Here is a 15936-nt window from a genome sequence, read left to right as displayed (position 1 = left end):
CAATCGATCTATACTTAACACAGAGACACTCACAGTACAAACTTACGGCCTGTAAGTCAGGGAGAAACCGATTCAGTGTAGACTGGATCGTACTGATCAATGTTTGTTGGGAGATATTTCGCGATAGGGAATTGCAGCGGAAACGGATATGTCATTGGTTAGGGAGTCTGAGGGTGATCATGTGTTAATGATCGTCTGCACGGAAAGACAGATCAGAATAGTGCGACGATTGGTAAATGATCCTTAACTGAGTGTAAATGGGACAGTGAAGTCGAAGCATTCTGTTAAGGTGTAGAGACGCACGGATTATGGGTGATCGAAAAGAAGCAAGACGAGAGCTATCAAACTTGTTTTGCGATAGATGAGACTGACTGAGCGTCCATCCACCGGGGGATCAATGGACAACTGATGTTTTTGTTGGCTGTCTGGTCGAGTATAGGTAATCTTAGATTAGATGCGAGGAGTCATTGTCGGATTTTGGAGCTGTTGGGTCGAGTTACTGTTCTTTCTGATCATGAGTAGATTAATGGCTGGTTGTGGAGCGTTAGTGTGGCTGACGTATTGACTGTACTAGATGGCTCTATTGCGACTGAGCCGTCTCTCTTTATTTCTTCTAGAGTGACTAAGAAACAAAGATATTCGGTTAAGTATCTGTTGGACCTGGTTGGATAAGAAAGCATGAGAATAGTGTGGATGGATCATATGGATGGATGCGCAGACGAACCAAGATCCAATTATTCGTAATATTAAGGTACATGTAAATTATTTGTTTCATTATACCCAGAAAAATATTGGAAAAGTCGAAAACGTAGACAAAGAAGTAGTTGAAGCACGTGATGAACCTAACACGATAGTCAGTCTTTTAAAACCTCCTAGACGTTGTCGCAATTCTATCATATAATTATTTACCAAACACGTTCATCTGCTTTCTTTCGAAAGTATTAGCCCTCACACTCGTTTGTACGTAAAATACATTTTTGGGTTAAGAAAATATTTGCGAGAAATAGTTTGTTAAAAAAAAAAGCATTTATAAAATTATCGATTCAAAAATTATTTTTATCACCGATTCATGCAATGTATTTGTTTATTATATGGTAAAACCAGTTTTACACATTGCATTCATCGTTCTTCAAATATGTTTTCTTTTCACAAATTTGTTTTACCTACTTTGACTTGCTTCAATTTTTAATTGGTGAAATACGAAACATAATCTTATGTGGAGTAATAGATAGCTTCGATTGATTGGTAAGTTTATAATTCCACATTATAATAACTCAAACCAATTTAACACCGGGAATAACTTATCAAGAAAAAAACACCGGGAATTACAAAGGACAATTGAAGGGAAAAAAACTCATAAGCAAAAGATCCATATATATTTGGTTCACCGGATCTTTCTTTTTTGTTTATTTAGAAATTTGGATGGAGATCGAAATGTATAATCAAGGACACTTGGGAGTCTTTTTGCTGCTGAGCTTGTCACGATAGCAAGCACACTCATGCTTGTTCCCATAAGTTCCTGAAGGAACACACTTACACTCTTTGCAGCATATCCCACAATACTTCAAACATCTATCCTTCATCCCTGCTTCTTCGCATCTCACTTCACACTTCCCTCCACACCATTTCTCTAACTCTGCTCCATCTTTGATCTCCGGCGCTGGAGCTACCGCACCACCACCACCACCACCTTCATCATCATGAAATATTCATTCCAGATTTTTGTACACGTATATTTATATCCTTAAAAGTTTTGCATGTTATGCAATGTAGAGTAAGTTCACTTATCTTTGCTGAATTTTTGATCAATAAGTATCAAAAACATATATTACCTAAATCAGTTAGACCAAGTAATATCATAGTTAATTATATAAAGTAGATTAAGAAGAAAAGAGGCTTGGAAGAGATTAACAAACCTGAGATAGTAGCCGAAGCAAGAGATGAAGTGATTATAAGAAATGAGGCAACAAAGAATATGGAGAGAATTATCTTCATGTTTAATTTCACTGGTTGTCTTTAACTCACTGAGGATGGTTAGCAAGGATCAAGTTTACAATGTCCTTGTGGTCTCTTTATTGGCATTTTATAGGCCAAGCTACCAACTTCATTATTTTTAATGGACTTAAAGTAATATTCCCTTCCAATTTCCATTATCTTTATTAAATAAAACCAACATGTTCTATTGTTCTTATTTTCATTCTCTTTCAATAATAAAGAATTCCAAACCAACATTTCAGTATAATCTCTAAAACCTGTGTAAATACGAAGTTTTTAACATATTGATTTTAATAACTCGGGATCCTACACTAAAATAAATACTTATTTATATATGTTTTTTACAATTTAGGGGATATACAATACACAAAAAGGCGAAATCTAACTAAGTGGTCTTGACTTAGTGGTAAACGGGTTCTAGCTGGAACTTTCGCCATGGGTTCGATTTTTTTTGGCCATCCAAAACGCTTTAATTATCAAGAAAACCTGGATTTCTATAGATTTATTGGTGATTAGTATTTGGCCTTAGAAAGCCTTTGGGATCACACCAATATTATCAAAAAAATAAGGTGAAATCGTTTGAAAGCTTATTGTCAAGTGGTAAAGAGATGTGTTCGACACGTGTCTTAATTTCATCACGTACGCGAAAATAAATCACATTATTTTTTTTATATCTATTTGCATACTAATAAATGGTTTATATGTAAATTGTATTTTTTTTCTGAAAATTAGTTTGGACTTCTTCGTAAACCCAAGATACTTTCAATTTTTTTAAAAAGGGTGAGATCTCAAAAGAATACACGAACCGTAGTCTCTCAATCCCATTATGATTCTTCAACAATAGACCAGTTTTCATTATTTTCACATTTTATATATTTATTATTTATAATAAGAATATATGCAATTGTTCATTAGAAATTAGTTATAGTTTTTTTTTACCTTTTTAGCGAACTAAAAATATTAGCTTGCTTTTTAAAAATAGCTTGAGTAGTTTGAGATACCATGGTTATAATATTGATAATAAAGATGTAGCGATCACAAGTAATTGGATCAATTAATTGTTATATTCTCATGAATAAATATGTTAATCTATTCATGAATTATTGAGGGAAACAGGCAGGTAACAGATGGAGAATGAACATGAACAAACAACGAGATGGTCTCCTGAAGTCCAATTTCCACGCGGTTTCCGCACATGACTCCCATACTCACCTACTTTGTTTGTTTTTAGCCAAATGGAACATTTTTCAACCACTATCGAGGACGAAGTAAATGTAATCAAAAGACATGTTCCGGTACTTTCCATGGTATTGTAAGAAGTACATTCATTAGTAGATAAATATTTCTATACCATTGTGTAGTTTTATGGTACATTTATATTTTATTGATATCGTTAAACTCTAAAAACACTTGGTGATCGATAAAATGGTAACTAAAATAGTTTAGTTTCTAATAAGGATTAACTAATAGACAAGTAACTTATTTTATGAAGTTTCTCATTTGATGACTCATAAAATATATAACAACTGGTGTGCCCCAGTGCGTAAATGTTTTTTTATAAATAATATCAAATTTTAGCTATATATATCCATAACTAAAAGTTACATGTATAAAATTTAGCTAAATAAAATAAAAATAGACATAAAAATATTTCATATTTATACTTAAAAATACTAACACATTTATTACTGAGTAACCCACAAACATATAAAAACTATGTTACATCTGTTTAGTTTTTTACATTATTATAAATTAGTTCGTTGCATACAAATATTAGTATGAAGTTTTCTTGATTTACTTCTATCTTGCTCTTCTTTCCAGTACCTTTTTCTCATAATCAACATGCTCTGTGACCAATCTGTCTTTGGCTTTTACATCGAGTAATTCATTCAATATCTGCAAATAATCTTACAAATTCAATTAAAACAGTAAAAAAAATAGCATGTAGCACATAAACATCATTCTACGAAAACAAATCAGTACATAACAATAGAAAATAATTTAAATAATCAAATTTACTTGCACTTTAGTTTGAAAATATGTGATCTTTACTATTTACTTAATACTGCTATAGTTTTTAAATCTAAATGACATAGATGACTAAACATTGATTAAATAGTATAATTGAAAGGAAATTGTGAAAAATATGATCCTTATTGTCACTTAAATCAAGTAAAGTTTCTCAAAATTATTAACATTTACATAATCACAAAATCATATGCTTGATAATACAAAAACATTATAGAGATTCTCGTACTGAGCGTTCATGGGTTTCTAGACATTACCTTTTTTGAAGTTAGACAACCTTTTTATGGTATATTTCAATTCCGGCTCCAGTGAAGATGAATCCTAGCAACACATATACTTGCAGAGCATAGACTATATATGTATCCACCACAACATGAACATCACAGGATGTAATAATGACTTAAAAGTATTAAGCACATATCAAAATGTATAGCAATATCCAAGAATAGTTTTAAAATGGTAAATAAATGTTGAGACTTACTTTTGGTGAAGAAACTCTAGAGTTCCATATTTAACTGAATCACCTTGCGGGTGCTTCTGCTTCCTTTGTACTTTTTTGTTTCATTCTCCTCTGTTTCTACTCAAATCTTCTTCCGTATTGAATGTTCCTAATATCAGAAACCACACCTACATACATAAAACTACTTACCTTTCAGATATAAAGTTGAAACAAAGAACTTTGGATTGGATACTAACAGATATGTGTGTGTTTTTAATTGCATATCATTTTGATATACAATAATTAATTTCTTAATAACTTAGTAGCTAGTTAACCAGAAAACAAAAGTGAGAGAAATTTCTTCTTGTTTAGTTAAAAACAATGCAATCAATGTAAAATAAAATGGATTTGACAATAAATTCATATTTAGTTATAACGTGGCTTTAGATTACAAACCAGACATGATTAAATCTCTAGTTTTCATGAGGGTAATCAGTAAGGAAGGATCAATTATCAAGCCTTGTAAAATATTTCTTTGTTCTGAACCTGGTCTGAGATCCATGCCTACAATGGCATATTATCCAAAGAAATATAACCACGAATGATCAACACAACTTTAAAAGTAAAGTTATTTTTGTAATTAACTCACCTGGAAATTATAAGTTGAATATCCAACAACTTTCTAGCTTTTCTTCCATTCTTTTTTAGAAAGAATCAGTTGAGAAAGATGGGTATAATCCAATGACATCTTCACTTTGTTTCCTGCAAAAGTGATCACATATTACTTAGGTGAAATATATGTATAGAACACGGAATCGAGTTGAAGAGAAGTGCCTAAACCTCTATCAACTGCAAAAACTTAGAATTGAGGAAATAGAGGAAAAATGATGCAAGAGAGACATGGAGAGCAAGAAAGGATGAAGTACAATTCCTCATCAGTTTTATGCTAGATTTGTGCATATGGGAAGAAAGATCGTGGATGAGGAAAGAAAGATTGTGGGTTGTAACCGTTGATACGATTTACGTAACATTCACCTTGTTTAAATTAATGTTTTATTGATTTTTATAAATGTTGATTATGTGTAAAATTTTGATTAGTTATATGACTTGTGCTTTAGTATATAAGTGATATAAAAACATTTGAATTAAATTCAATGCATTCAAAGAGAAAAAGTTCAACGAATGAATGAATGATTTTAAAAGTATAAATACTTTTCATTACTCAACTTTGATGGATGGTTGAGATTAAAGAATAAATTTGCTAAGAAAAAAATAAAGTCGTAGTGAAGAAGTAATCAAAACTTGATGAGAAAGATCTCTCCCCACCTGTAGATAAATGTCTTTTCTCCATCTTAAAGACATCACAAACACTAAAAAAGCAACACAAGAAAGGTTTGTAGGCAAGAGAAAATAAGTTTTAACTCCAACTTAAAGATCAAGAACTCATCTTCCATAGTCAAAACTATTCAAGAAGATTTCCGCAACGATGAATTGAGATACTCCACTAATCTTACTTATAGTTATATTATGTAATCAGTCTAGATGTTAAAGATCCTTAGAGTTCATGTAAATAATGTTTACATGTGGTATAAGAGCTAATGGTTATAAACATATAGCTAATCCGGAAAGTATAACAGATTTATGTTTAGATGATGAAAGTAGATCTATACTTAGGTAATGAAAATTAGATCTACATTAATGTTTAATTTGTATGTATAAAACAGACAAGAGTTTTTCAGAAATCATGAATCATACCTTATATGTGTGTATTCTATTCTGATCTCTAAGAGAAATAACGAATGCATAAATTTATATACATAAATCGTAATGAATCAAATTAAGTAATGTGTGCATGATTTGTATAAAACAATATTTCATATAAACTGCCAACTTAGAGTTTAGATATTACCACAGTGACTTTACTCTAAATGATCTGCAAAATGAAAATTATTGTTTAGATAAGTATTTGATATTTTGATTAACAATTAGTTACCAACATGTAGACTATGTACACAAAATATGATCATATAACTTATAGTATTTTTATTGTGTAGACTGAATATATCCACAGATAGCGTAGTCTGAGTAAATTGATATTTTACTCATAAATGTTTTCAATATCATATGATTATTAATGAAAGAATGGTTGCTACCCACATGAGCATCATAATTTCTTAGCATATGTATGCAAGAAATGCGTGTGTTGATTATCTTTGAAAGTCTAATTTAACTTTGTTGGATCACAAAAACTATTAAGTTTTTGTTCGAAAGATTGTCATCTATGATCTCTTATATTCTAGTCCCTACAGGAACCAACTTCTTGGAATGAAAAGAGAAATTTGAGTTCATATTAAGAGTACTATAGTGTATTTGACACTCCATAAAGATGAGTCAAATTTGCTAATAGTGGATAGTACTGAAGACGAAAAAGATTTCCATAAAGTTTGGGTGAAATTGAATAGACTAAGCATTATGTTCTTAATATACAATAACTAACAACATTAAAATTTTCTTTATGTTGGCTGAAAAAACTAAAAAAATATCTTATATATATAGAAGAATTACTTAAGACTGCAAGCAAATCTCTAGTTGAGAAATTTATGGCAGATCTTACAACCATAAAGACTAATGAGATAAGGTATATACATGAACATTGCATTGAAATGACCAATATTCAGCTAAATTAAAGTATTTAAGAATGAGTGTGGAAGATTCATTTCTTGTCCAATTTATCCTAAATTCATTACTTTCTAAGTATGAACCATTCCAAGTTAATTATAACACCACATATGTAAGGTGGAAGTTGAATGAACTCACTAATAAAATGGTTTGATAGGAGACTAGGCTTGGCCGTAAAGGTACTAAAGTTGTCCATTATGTTCAAGGAGCTAGATCTAACTAAGTAATAAAAGAGCATCCCCTATAATGAATATCAAGTAAATGAAGAAAAATGCAAAAAAAAATGAAAGATGAAAAGGTCTGGACACTTGCAGAATGATTGCAGTAAAAGAACAAAATAGTTTGAAAAATGTAACACTTTAAGTTCCGTAAGATTTTCGAATCTAATCTTATAATATTTCTTCTAAAATTGGTGGACAAATGATTGTGCTAATGTACATGTAACTAATTTTGTGCATGCTTTATGATAAAAACCATGAATTCAAGTGAAAACTACTTAGGTATGGAAATCAGAGACAAAGTGCTAATTGAAGCTATTGGCAGTGGATTTTGTTCAGATTTATTTCAAACATTTTATATTCCATCAATTTACCATAAGTTTTTGTTTCATTAAGAAAACTAGATGATTGATTTTTTAAATCGACTTAAAGAGATGATTGTTTTAAGATTTATTCTTGAACTCTACTTAAATACATTCTAGGATATTAGCTGATGGCCTATTTAGTTAACATTGGCTGATCAACCTCTTAAAACACATCTAGTTCTGCACATTAAAAGATAATTAAAGCATAAAACATGTACTAATGATAAGTATATCTTGTGGCATAAAAGAGGTGAATATATTTCTGATAAAAAATTTAAAGGCCGGTAAAAGATGGAATTATCCTAAACCTGGATTTTACCAACAGTAAAATGTGTATAAATTACATTAAGAGATGAGCCACATGAAATACAAAGCTTTTTGAAATCATACATACATGCAGTTGTAGACCTTATGACATTCCAACTTTTGGAGATAATGGCGTGTGTCTCGTGGCTCGTGGTGTGTCTTGTTGAGAGTTTATTCATTGTTCAAGTTATGCTCTTTCTCGTATGTTATGTTCCTCTTTGTTGCGAACTCCCAAGTTCCATATAAGATGTTTGAGAATTGGTTTGTTTCACAGATATGCAGATTTCTTAACACCTTCCATACACAAAACTTTATAGGGTTTTGATTCCAAAGCATAATATATATCCGTTAAACAGCAAACTCCTTGTCACAGGTTGATAACAAATTTATGTTTTCCTCCTCTTCTAGGTTTGATTGCCCACTCGTTTAGTATGTGTGTTTGAAACCCCACCCCAGTTAATGTCTAGCATCAAGAAAGAGGTCAGAGGCAAACGAATAGAGATAACACACATGGAAGAAAGCAATTTATAGTACACCAATGAGACCCGAACCCGAAAGTACAATGGGTTATACCGGTTCTTTGAAGATTTACTAACCCCGACCCGAACCCGAACCGGTCCCGAACCGAATTTTTATATAATCTGAATAGAGTTAATTTTGATAAACCCGAAAAACCAAAACCCGATTGGGACCCCGTATGACCATGCCTAGGATAAGTAGCCACAAAATATATCTAAACAAAATATTCTGATATCTCCATCTCAACACACTCAATAATATCCTTATAATCCCAAAAGAATTTAGTCCCCAAAGTAATAACAATGGAAGAAACAAACGTCCGTCATAAAAATTAATTGTAAAGAACACCGTGGAAAAGCCTTCCCCCTTAGATCATAAACCAAACGAGAACAGATCCAAGTACCAAGCTCGAAACCGTCTTGGTTGCACCATTCTGCAAAACATAAAAAAGTTGGGACTAACATTTCATTTTTATTGGTTAGAGAAGCATCTTTATTTAAGAAGTGATAATTCGATCAGAGTTAATTTCAAAATAGGAGTTTCCTGAGATCTTATTAATCCGGGTTAACCATTTGAAAGATTCTAAAGTCCAGGGGTCGTAATCATAAAGTAATCCTGGAGAATTCCGTGATTCATGCATGCTTTTGGACTATTTTATTCCACTAAAAACAATTTTATGACCAAAAGAAAAGTAAACTAGATCTACTTTTTTTGTAAATAATAACTAGATCTACTTTTAAAATCGAATTTGCACAAAAAAAAACTTTTAAAATCGAATTTGCACAAAAAAAACTTTTAAAATCGAATTTCACTGGTCCGGACATATGGACACGTGGAAGTTAATAACGTTCACGTGCATACTGCCAACTCACGTGACTCCTGAACCCCAGGCGCCAAGGCTTGAGTTCGAAGATCTCGAGACAGAAGCTACAGCAACGGTCCGAAAATCGGCGAAACCGAAACGGCGCGGATTAGGACTCCCTTGCTAAATTGCGTTTACAACTGCTAACTTAGAACATAGTTAGGCTTCCTATGTTAAATTGCGCTAATCATGTGATTCAAGAACGGTTTTAGATCTAATCAGTGATTATCTAGTGCAAGCTTAAGTGAACGAGTGTCGAAGTCAAAAACATCTCAGATCTGAAACGCATTGCGTTAGATTCCAGTCAAATGTAAGAAAGTGTACGGACCTGGTCATTTGAATCAGTGGAAGGTCCTGGAGAGAGCGACTCGGTGCTCGGTCCCGGAGCATCAGTCGCCGGAGAAGGTGGGCTAGACAACGGAGATAAAGAAGGAGTGTCTGGCTTCGTAGTCGGAGCAAGAGCCGGAACCTGAGCGGGAGGAGATGCAAGAAGAGCTGGAGGAGGAGTAGCGACGGGGGGAGGAGTAGCGACGGGAGGAGGAGTTGCTGGAGGTGGAGAAGCAACAGGAGGAGGAGTAGCCGGAGGAGGAGCGGTGGTGGCTGGAGGAGGTGAAGTGGTGACTGGTGGAGGAGCTGAGACAGGAGGAGGAGTCGCTGCTGGTGGGGGAGTGGTTGGAGTCGGTGGTGCTGGTGTAGCTGTTGGTGGTGTAGACGGAGCTTGACCTCCGACGCCGGCGACGAGGACGATGCAGATCGCAACGATAACAAATTGCCGACCCATTTTTTCTTTCTTTCTTTTGTTTTTCGAATAATGAAGTCTCTGATGGTTCTATGTAAAGGAAATGTAGAAGGAGGAAAATGATTTATTTAAATAGAAAAAGTGGAATCACATCGAAACGCATATACATTGCGTCGTATTGAAGTTCTGTAGTGTATATATTGTCATGATGCCATGTGAGAGTTGGCGATGCTAGATCTGTTGACACGTCGGCGAGTTTTATCAAATTATAATGATGGGAATGTGTATGAGTTGTATCAATTAGTTACTCTAATTTCCAAACATGTAAAAGCAACTTTAGCTTAGGTGCTTAGCTAAGTAATAAAAAGAATTATGGATCTCACCAAATACATATTTTTTTATAAATTGTTTTTTTTAAATGCTGATTTATTACTATATTATATTTATGAAAATTACATAAACAATCCACAACCGAGAATAATTACCTGTCTTATGAAGATCTACGCTTAACTGAATCATCCGATCAGTCATATAAAAATATATTCCTGATCAGATTTACTTGCATCATGTTAAAGCTTTTTTGTAAATCTTTCTTTTCGTAGCCTGCATTAATAAATCGTTCTTCTCCATTACTTAAAACTTAAATTTTCTGTAATCTATAAGAAATTTCATAGTCTAGGGTTCGAATCTCAGATCTGTGCGTAGAAGCCTTTAGAACCTTAACCAATTTAACATTTTATATATTGTTTAAAATGTTAATTGATGGATCCTAACATCCGCTCATAAAATAGGATTAGGATTTTTGGTTGACTGCACAACAAAGAAGCCTTTGTTAGGTTTTTTTTAGCTCTATTCTTCATTTATTGCTTCATACCTCGAAGAAAGGCCCTTCGACTCATCATATTAAGTGTGTTGAGTCTTCGAGAATTAGGTTTCCAATCTTTGTCTGATGAACAAACTTACAAGAGCTGGTCATTGATGAAATTAAATATACTACTCCCTCTCTGTTCCTTGATATTACATATTCTAGGAAAAAAATTTATTTTAAAAAGATCCATTTTTTACATTTTCAAGACATGTTTTATTAACTAATTGCAAATTTCAAAAAATTTAATTGCATTTACTGAATTGTTATTGGCTTAAAATTATGAAACAAAGATAAACACAAAAAAATATGCAAATTTAATGTGTTTTATTAAAATGTGTGAAAAATCTAGAATATGTAACATTAAAAAACTGAGGGAGTATAAGTTGTGCCTTTAGAAAAAGCTGCCTATATATTCTTATCGGAATCAAGTCAAACGTAGTTTTTAGGAAACATCTTTTATGTGTGGTATGAGGTGTTATTGCTCGAGAAAGTTCTTTATTTAGCTAGTCATTTTGGTCTCTCTCTTCGAGCTAGGAAGCTAGAAGAGAAGTATCTTCGTCAGGTAGGCGATTAAGTCATCAGGTCGGTAGGTCGTCAGCTCTCCAGGTCATAGGCTCTATAGATCGTAAGGTCTCCAGTTCGTCAGGTCTCCAGTTCGCCAGCTCTCCAAGTTGTCAGGTTGTTCAACTTTCCAGGTTTCCATGTCGCAAAGCAGCTTGGTAGTTAGGCAGTATGACAGCTAGGCGGTTGGGCAATATGACAGCTACAGCTAGGCAACTAGAAAGGTAGAACTAGACATCAAGTAGCTAAATGATATAAGTACAAATAAATATATAAAGAGATGTGAAGAATGATTAAAGTGAAGATATACAATTAATATCAAATGTGTGTAGAAATCACGATTAATTGTAAACGTGGGTTTAATAAAATGTAACATGATTTAATTGTTGCTTTAATATATAAGTTAGTAATAGTATTTGGTTGTATATAATAGAATGATTAAAGATGAATTTGTGCAACAACTTTTAATTAGATTTTTGGGCAGATTCCAAAAAATGTGACAGGATTTAATTGCTGCTTCAATAGAGGTTATTTATAATATTTGGTTGTATATAATAGGTTGGATTAAATATGAATAGTTGAAGCAACTTTTAAATAGATTTTTGGGATGATTCTTTTTTTAATAGTATAGATTAGAATGTAATCTGCACGTCTTTGCAGATATTTTTTTAATTTTATAAAGGTTATGTATAACTTTAATATTATCATAAACATTCTAAATATATAATTTAAATTTTAGTGTTACATATTGTGTAACTCTTTAATCTTATGGTTAATGTTTCTTATTACATTATTAATTGTTATTACGTTTTTGAGTGCAATACAATAAATTCATAATCTGAAATAATCAAGTAGAAAATTTTATTCAAATAAGTTTGAAGAAGTTGTAGATATAAAAGTTCAACTTATTGTTAATAATTTTATCTTTTTGTATAAATATATTACATAGTTGACAAATTTTAACCTGTTTCAATGGTGAATGATAATTTATTTAAATGCAGTATTTTTTAAAAATAAAATAAATTATTTGCCAATTAAATAGTTTTTTTCATATTTATTATACTTATATTTTAATATAGTATAGACTATAATTATAAAATTTATAAAAAATAGGTTAGTTTTTTTGTTTATAATAAAATTTTAATTAATATTAATTTATAATTAGAGTATATTACTAATTACAAAATTAATTACTGTATTATTTAATAAAAAATATTTTAAATATTTGTTTTTTGGATTTTGTTAAATTATTTTTCAACAGCTTTTGTTATAACTAATAATAAAATTGAACTTTATAGTTTATTTTATTTATTATTAATATTTTTATTGATTATTAATATTTTTATAGAAATGTTATATATTTTATTGATTAATATAAATAATCAAATATGATATGTTATGTAATTAATTAAATGGTCCCTAATATGATTTCTCAACAAATATGATTTCTCAAACGTAGATAAAACAATAATTTTATTTTAATAGAATAGATAGATAGATATTATATATAATTTTTTTCAAAAATTTCTGAAACTTTTAAAATTTTCTAAAATTATCTCAATTGAAACCTCTATAAATTGATAACGTTGGGACTACACCAAAACTAATTTTTTTTTATTAATTTATAGAGATATTAATTTATCGATATACTAATTGAACTAAAAACTCAATTTGGGATTATAAAATTATATTATTTTATAGAAATTTTTAGTGTATATTAATTTATAGAGTATTAATTTAAAGAGGTTATACTGTAATAGTTAATCCTTATGCAAATGATTTTGAATTAAAAAAAAAAAAAAAATCTCAAAACCGTCTTGTTTCTTTTACAATTTCAAGTTATGTGTACGAATCCCGCATCCCGAAATGCCCATCCTCTTTATTGAACCAAAGTCCAACATTGAAAGTACTTTCAGCTTTGAAAACACGCTTCCGATAACAATCCCCAGATTCTCGGAGAAGCTCACAACAATGAGCGGAGCCTTGTTCAGAAACGCCGCCGCCCAGCTGATACGGCGGAACGCGGCGGCATCAGATCCGTTTGGCAAAAGCGGAACAAGATTGCAATCGAGGCCTTATTTCCGCTCGAATCAGCCTCTCGGGAGACCAAAACAATCAAGAATCTCACCTCCTTCTTCCTCGGGTTTCTCTTCATCGTCTTCCTCGTCTGTTGGTTTAGTGGGATGGTATCTTGGTATGGTGAAATCACGCCCCGTCCTCACCAAAGGAATCACCTCTTCCCTTATTTACATCGCCGCCGATTTGTCCTCTCAGGTTCTCACTTTTTCGGGTTTCCATTTGTATATTTGTTTTCTTTGAGTCTGTTAGAACTTAATTATAATTGTTCATTTGATTTGTTTCAACAGACCATTACGAAGGAGAAATCTTCTTCAGATTCTTATGACCTGGTGAGGACAGCAAGGATGGGAGCATACGGTCTACTTATCTTGGGCCCTGTCCAACACCAATGGTTCGGTTTCATGTCAAGACTCTTTCCCAAACAAGATTTCATCACAACGTTTAAGAAAATGGCCATGGGACAGACCGTCTACGGGCCTACCATTATGGTTATTTTCTTATCGTTCAACGCGTTACTACAGGGTAAAGCTTCTTGAATTCGAATGATGCAGGTGGTTTAATTACAACACGAAACCAATGTTCTTTAAGCGCTTTTGTTTGCTCAGGTGAAGGCGGTTCTGATATACTTGCCCGATTGAAAAGGGACCTTCTTCCAGTTATGTTAAACTGTGTCATGTATTGGCCTGTTTGTGATTTTATAACATTCAAGTTCTTCCCCGTTCATTTACAGGTAACGAGTCACTTCTTCTCTTTCAAAGGATTTACTTTCTTCCCTCCATTGCTGCTTTATCTCAGGATTCCACTCAACCTGCTCTCTTGTTTTGTTTATCCTGCAGCCTCTTGTAAGCAACTCATTTTCGTATGTGTGGTCCATCTACATGACTTACATGGGAAATCGTGAAAAACCAGCCGCAATTTCAAGCTGAAACACTCGGATATCTTCTAACATTGTGTTGCACATTGCATGTGATTGAAAGAACCGAATAAACCCCAGACACGTCCTATTTGTATTGTACTATTATTTTTGTTCCGTTCAAAGACGGGGCAACATTCTTACTGTCAAATCCACTTGGATTTCCACCGTCTCTATTTGACTCCAAAATTGTTCTTTGCATTCTACAAAAAGTGTAAAGAAGAATTGTTGTATGAGCTTAGATGATATATGTTAAAACAGATGTCACATCGTACAACACAGCTATATACGTGTACTGAAGGAATTCTTGGATGAGAGACGCTCAGAGATGAGTGAATCAGGACTGTCTATGATGTGATCACCCTGTTTCTTATTCGGTTGACTCAATGTTTAAGGAAGCCATTGGAGTCGTTATGTATATGAGAAATCGGCCAAAAAAACACTGAACTTTGCGGAAATTGCCAACAAAAACCTGTACTCGAACCTGACCAATAAAACCCTGATCTTTTGTTGACTTTTTTAGTTAATTCACAAACTTACTGTTGATTAACCAGATTAACACACCGTTAACCGACAATTAAGACAGTGCTAACTCACCGTTAATTATTGCCGTGTAGTGAAACTACGTCGTTTCATTCAGTTGTTTTGTTAAACACAAAATCTCAAGACGACGTCGTTTTGCTTAATTAAAATTGTTGTTGCCTGGACTCGAACCCGTGCACTCGTGGTCCTAAGGGGGTTTTGCCACTGAGCTAGTGGACTTTTCGGAAGATTATCACACATGTTTATTTTTATTGATCAAAAGATGTGTTTAATTTCAATCAAACAAAATGAAACCCGTGTTTGAACGTAACCCTAATTTCTCAAATCGATTTGGGGATTTCTCTTGTAATGGTGAGGAGATGGTAAATACGAAGTTCACAAGGAATGGAAGGGAGGTAATGATTTTCGGAGCGATGAGGAATTTCGATTACGGGAATGACGAAGCGGTTCAAGAGTCGAAGAAGGTGGAGAACGCGATGCTTCTGTGAGTTTGTCATCGCCGGAGAGATCGAGGATTCGTAAAAGCGTTGAAGGGATATCGATGTTGGCATCTACAGAGGTGTCGAAGGCGTCGAAGACAAGGCGGGGAACTTCATATGGGTCGCCTGCGTCATCTCCGGAGAAGACCACGAGGAGGGGAACTTCATATGGGTCGCCATCTCCGGTGAAGGCCACGAGGCGTGGTTCAACTCTGTCTCCTAGAGTTTCGAAGAAGCAGAAGGTAAATGTGGCTCCTTCTGGTGATGACAGAGAAGAATGGCCAGAGACTGAGATGTTGGCATCAACAGTTGCGAAGAAGACAAGGCGGGGAACTTCATATGG

At 33.1% G+C, this 15936-nt stretch overlaps 3 protein-coding genes and 1 long non-coding RNA gene across 7 annotated transcripts; 1 reads left to right on the top strand and 3 right to left on the bottom strand.

Moving 5' to 3' along the window:
* Positions 1-1238: 1238 nt before the first annotated feature.
* Positions 1239-2069, bottom strand: LOC106316287 (gibberellin-regulated protein 7). 2 transcript variants are annotated; one of them, XM_013754160.1, is made up of 2 exons: positions 1917-2069; positions 1239-1690 (listed from the first exon to the last, which is right to left on the bottom strand). In XM_013754160.1, the coding sequence occupies exons 1-2, from the start codon at positions 1993-1995 to the stop codon at positions 1443-1445; spliced, it is 327 nt and encodes a 108-aa protein (XP_013609614.1). In that variant the 5' UTR covers positions 1996-2069; the 3' UTR covers positions 1239-1442. The 2 variants fall into 2 exon arrangements, with proteins under 2 accessions (XP_013609614.1, XP_013609617.1); XM_013754163.1 differs by having other exon boundaries at positions 1284-1684.
* A 1609-nt stretch (positions 2070-3678) lies between these two features.
* Positions 3679-5456, bottom strand: LOC106316977. 3 transcript variants are annotated; one of them, XR_001265018.1, is made up of 5 exons: positions 5303-5456; positions 5112-5224; positions 4505-4650; positions 4281-4374; positions 3679-3891 (listed from the first exon to the last, which is right to left on the bottom strand). It is a non-coding gene; the product is annotated as an uncharacterized LOC106316977 (long non-coding RNA). The 3 variants fall into 3 exon arrangements; XR_001265016.1 differs by having other exon boundaries at positions 4281-4650; XR_001265017.1 differs by having other exon boundaries at positions 4281-4631.
* Positions 5457-8815: 3359 nt separating this feature from the next.
* Positions 8816-10282, bottom strand: LOC106315732 (classical arabinogalactan protein 9). The gene is made up of 2 exons (XM_013753545.1): positions 9740-10282; positions 8816-8982 (listed from the first exon to the last, which is right to left on the bottom strand). Exons 1-2 carry the CDS (start codon positions 10190-10192, stop codon positions 8917-8919), a joined length of 519 nt encoding a protein of 172 aa, XP_013608999.1. The 5' UTR covers positions 10193-10282; the 3' UTR covers positions 8816-8916.
* A 3158-nt stretch (positions 10283-13440) lies between these two features.
* Positions 13441-14831, top strand: LOC106315802 (PXMP2/4 family protein 4-like). Its single transcript, XM_013753626.1, has 4 exons — positions 13441-13853; positions 13946-14180; positions 14264-14388; positions 14495-14831. The coding sequence occupies exons 1-4, from the start codon at positions 13446-13448 to the stop codon at positions 14582-14584; spliced, it is 858 nt and encodes a 285-aa protein (XP_013609080.1). The 5' UTR covers positions 13441-13445; the 3' UTR covers positions 14585-14831.
* Positions 14832-15936: the final 1105 nt, after the last annotated feature.

The sequence above is a fragment of the Brassica oleracea genome, chromosome C9, assembly GCF_000695525.1.
Source record: "Brassica oleracea var. oleracea cultivar TO1000 chromosome C9, BOL, whole genome shotgun sequence".
NCBI classification, from domain to species: Eukaryota; Viridiplantae; Streptophyta; class Magnoliopsida; order Brassicales; family Brassicaceae; genus Brassica; species Brassica oleracea.
The sequence above is the reverse complement of the archived record's forward strand: the minus strand, read 5'-3'. Positions and strand labels throughout refer to the sequence as shown.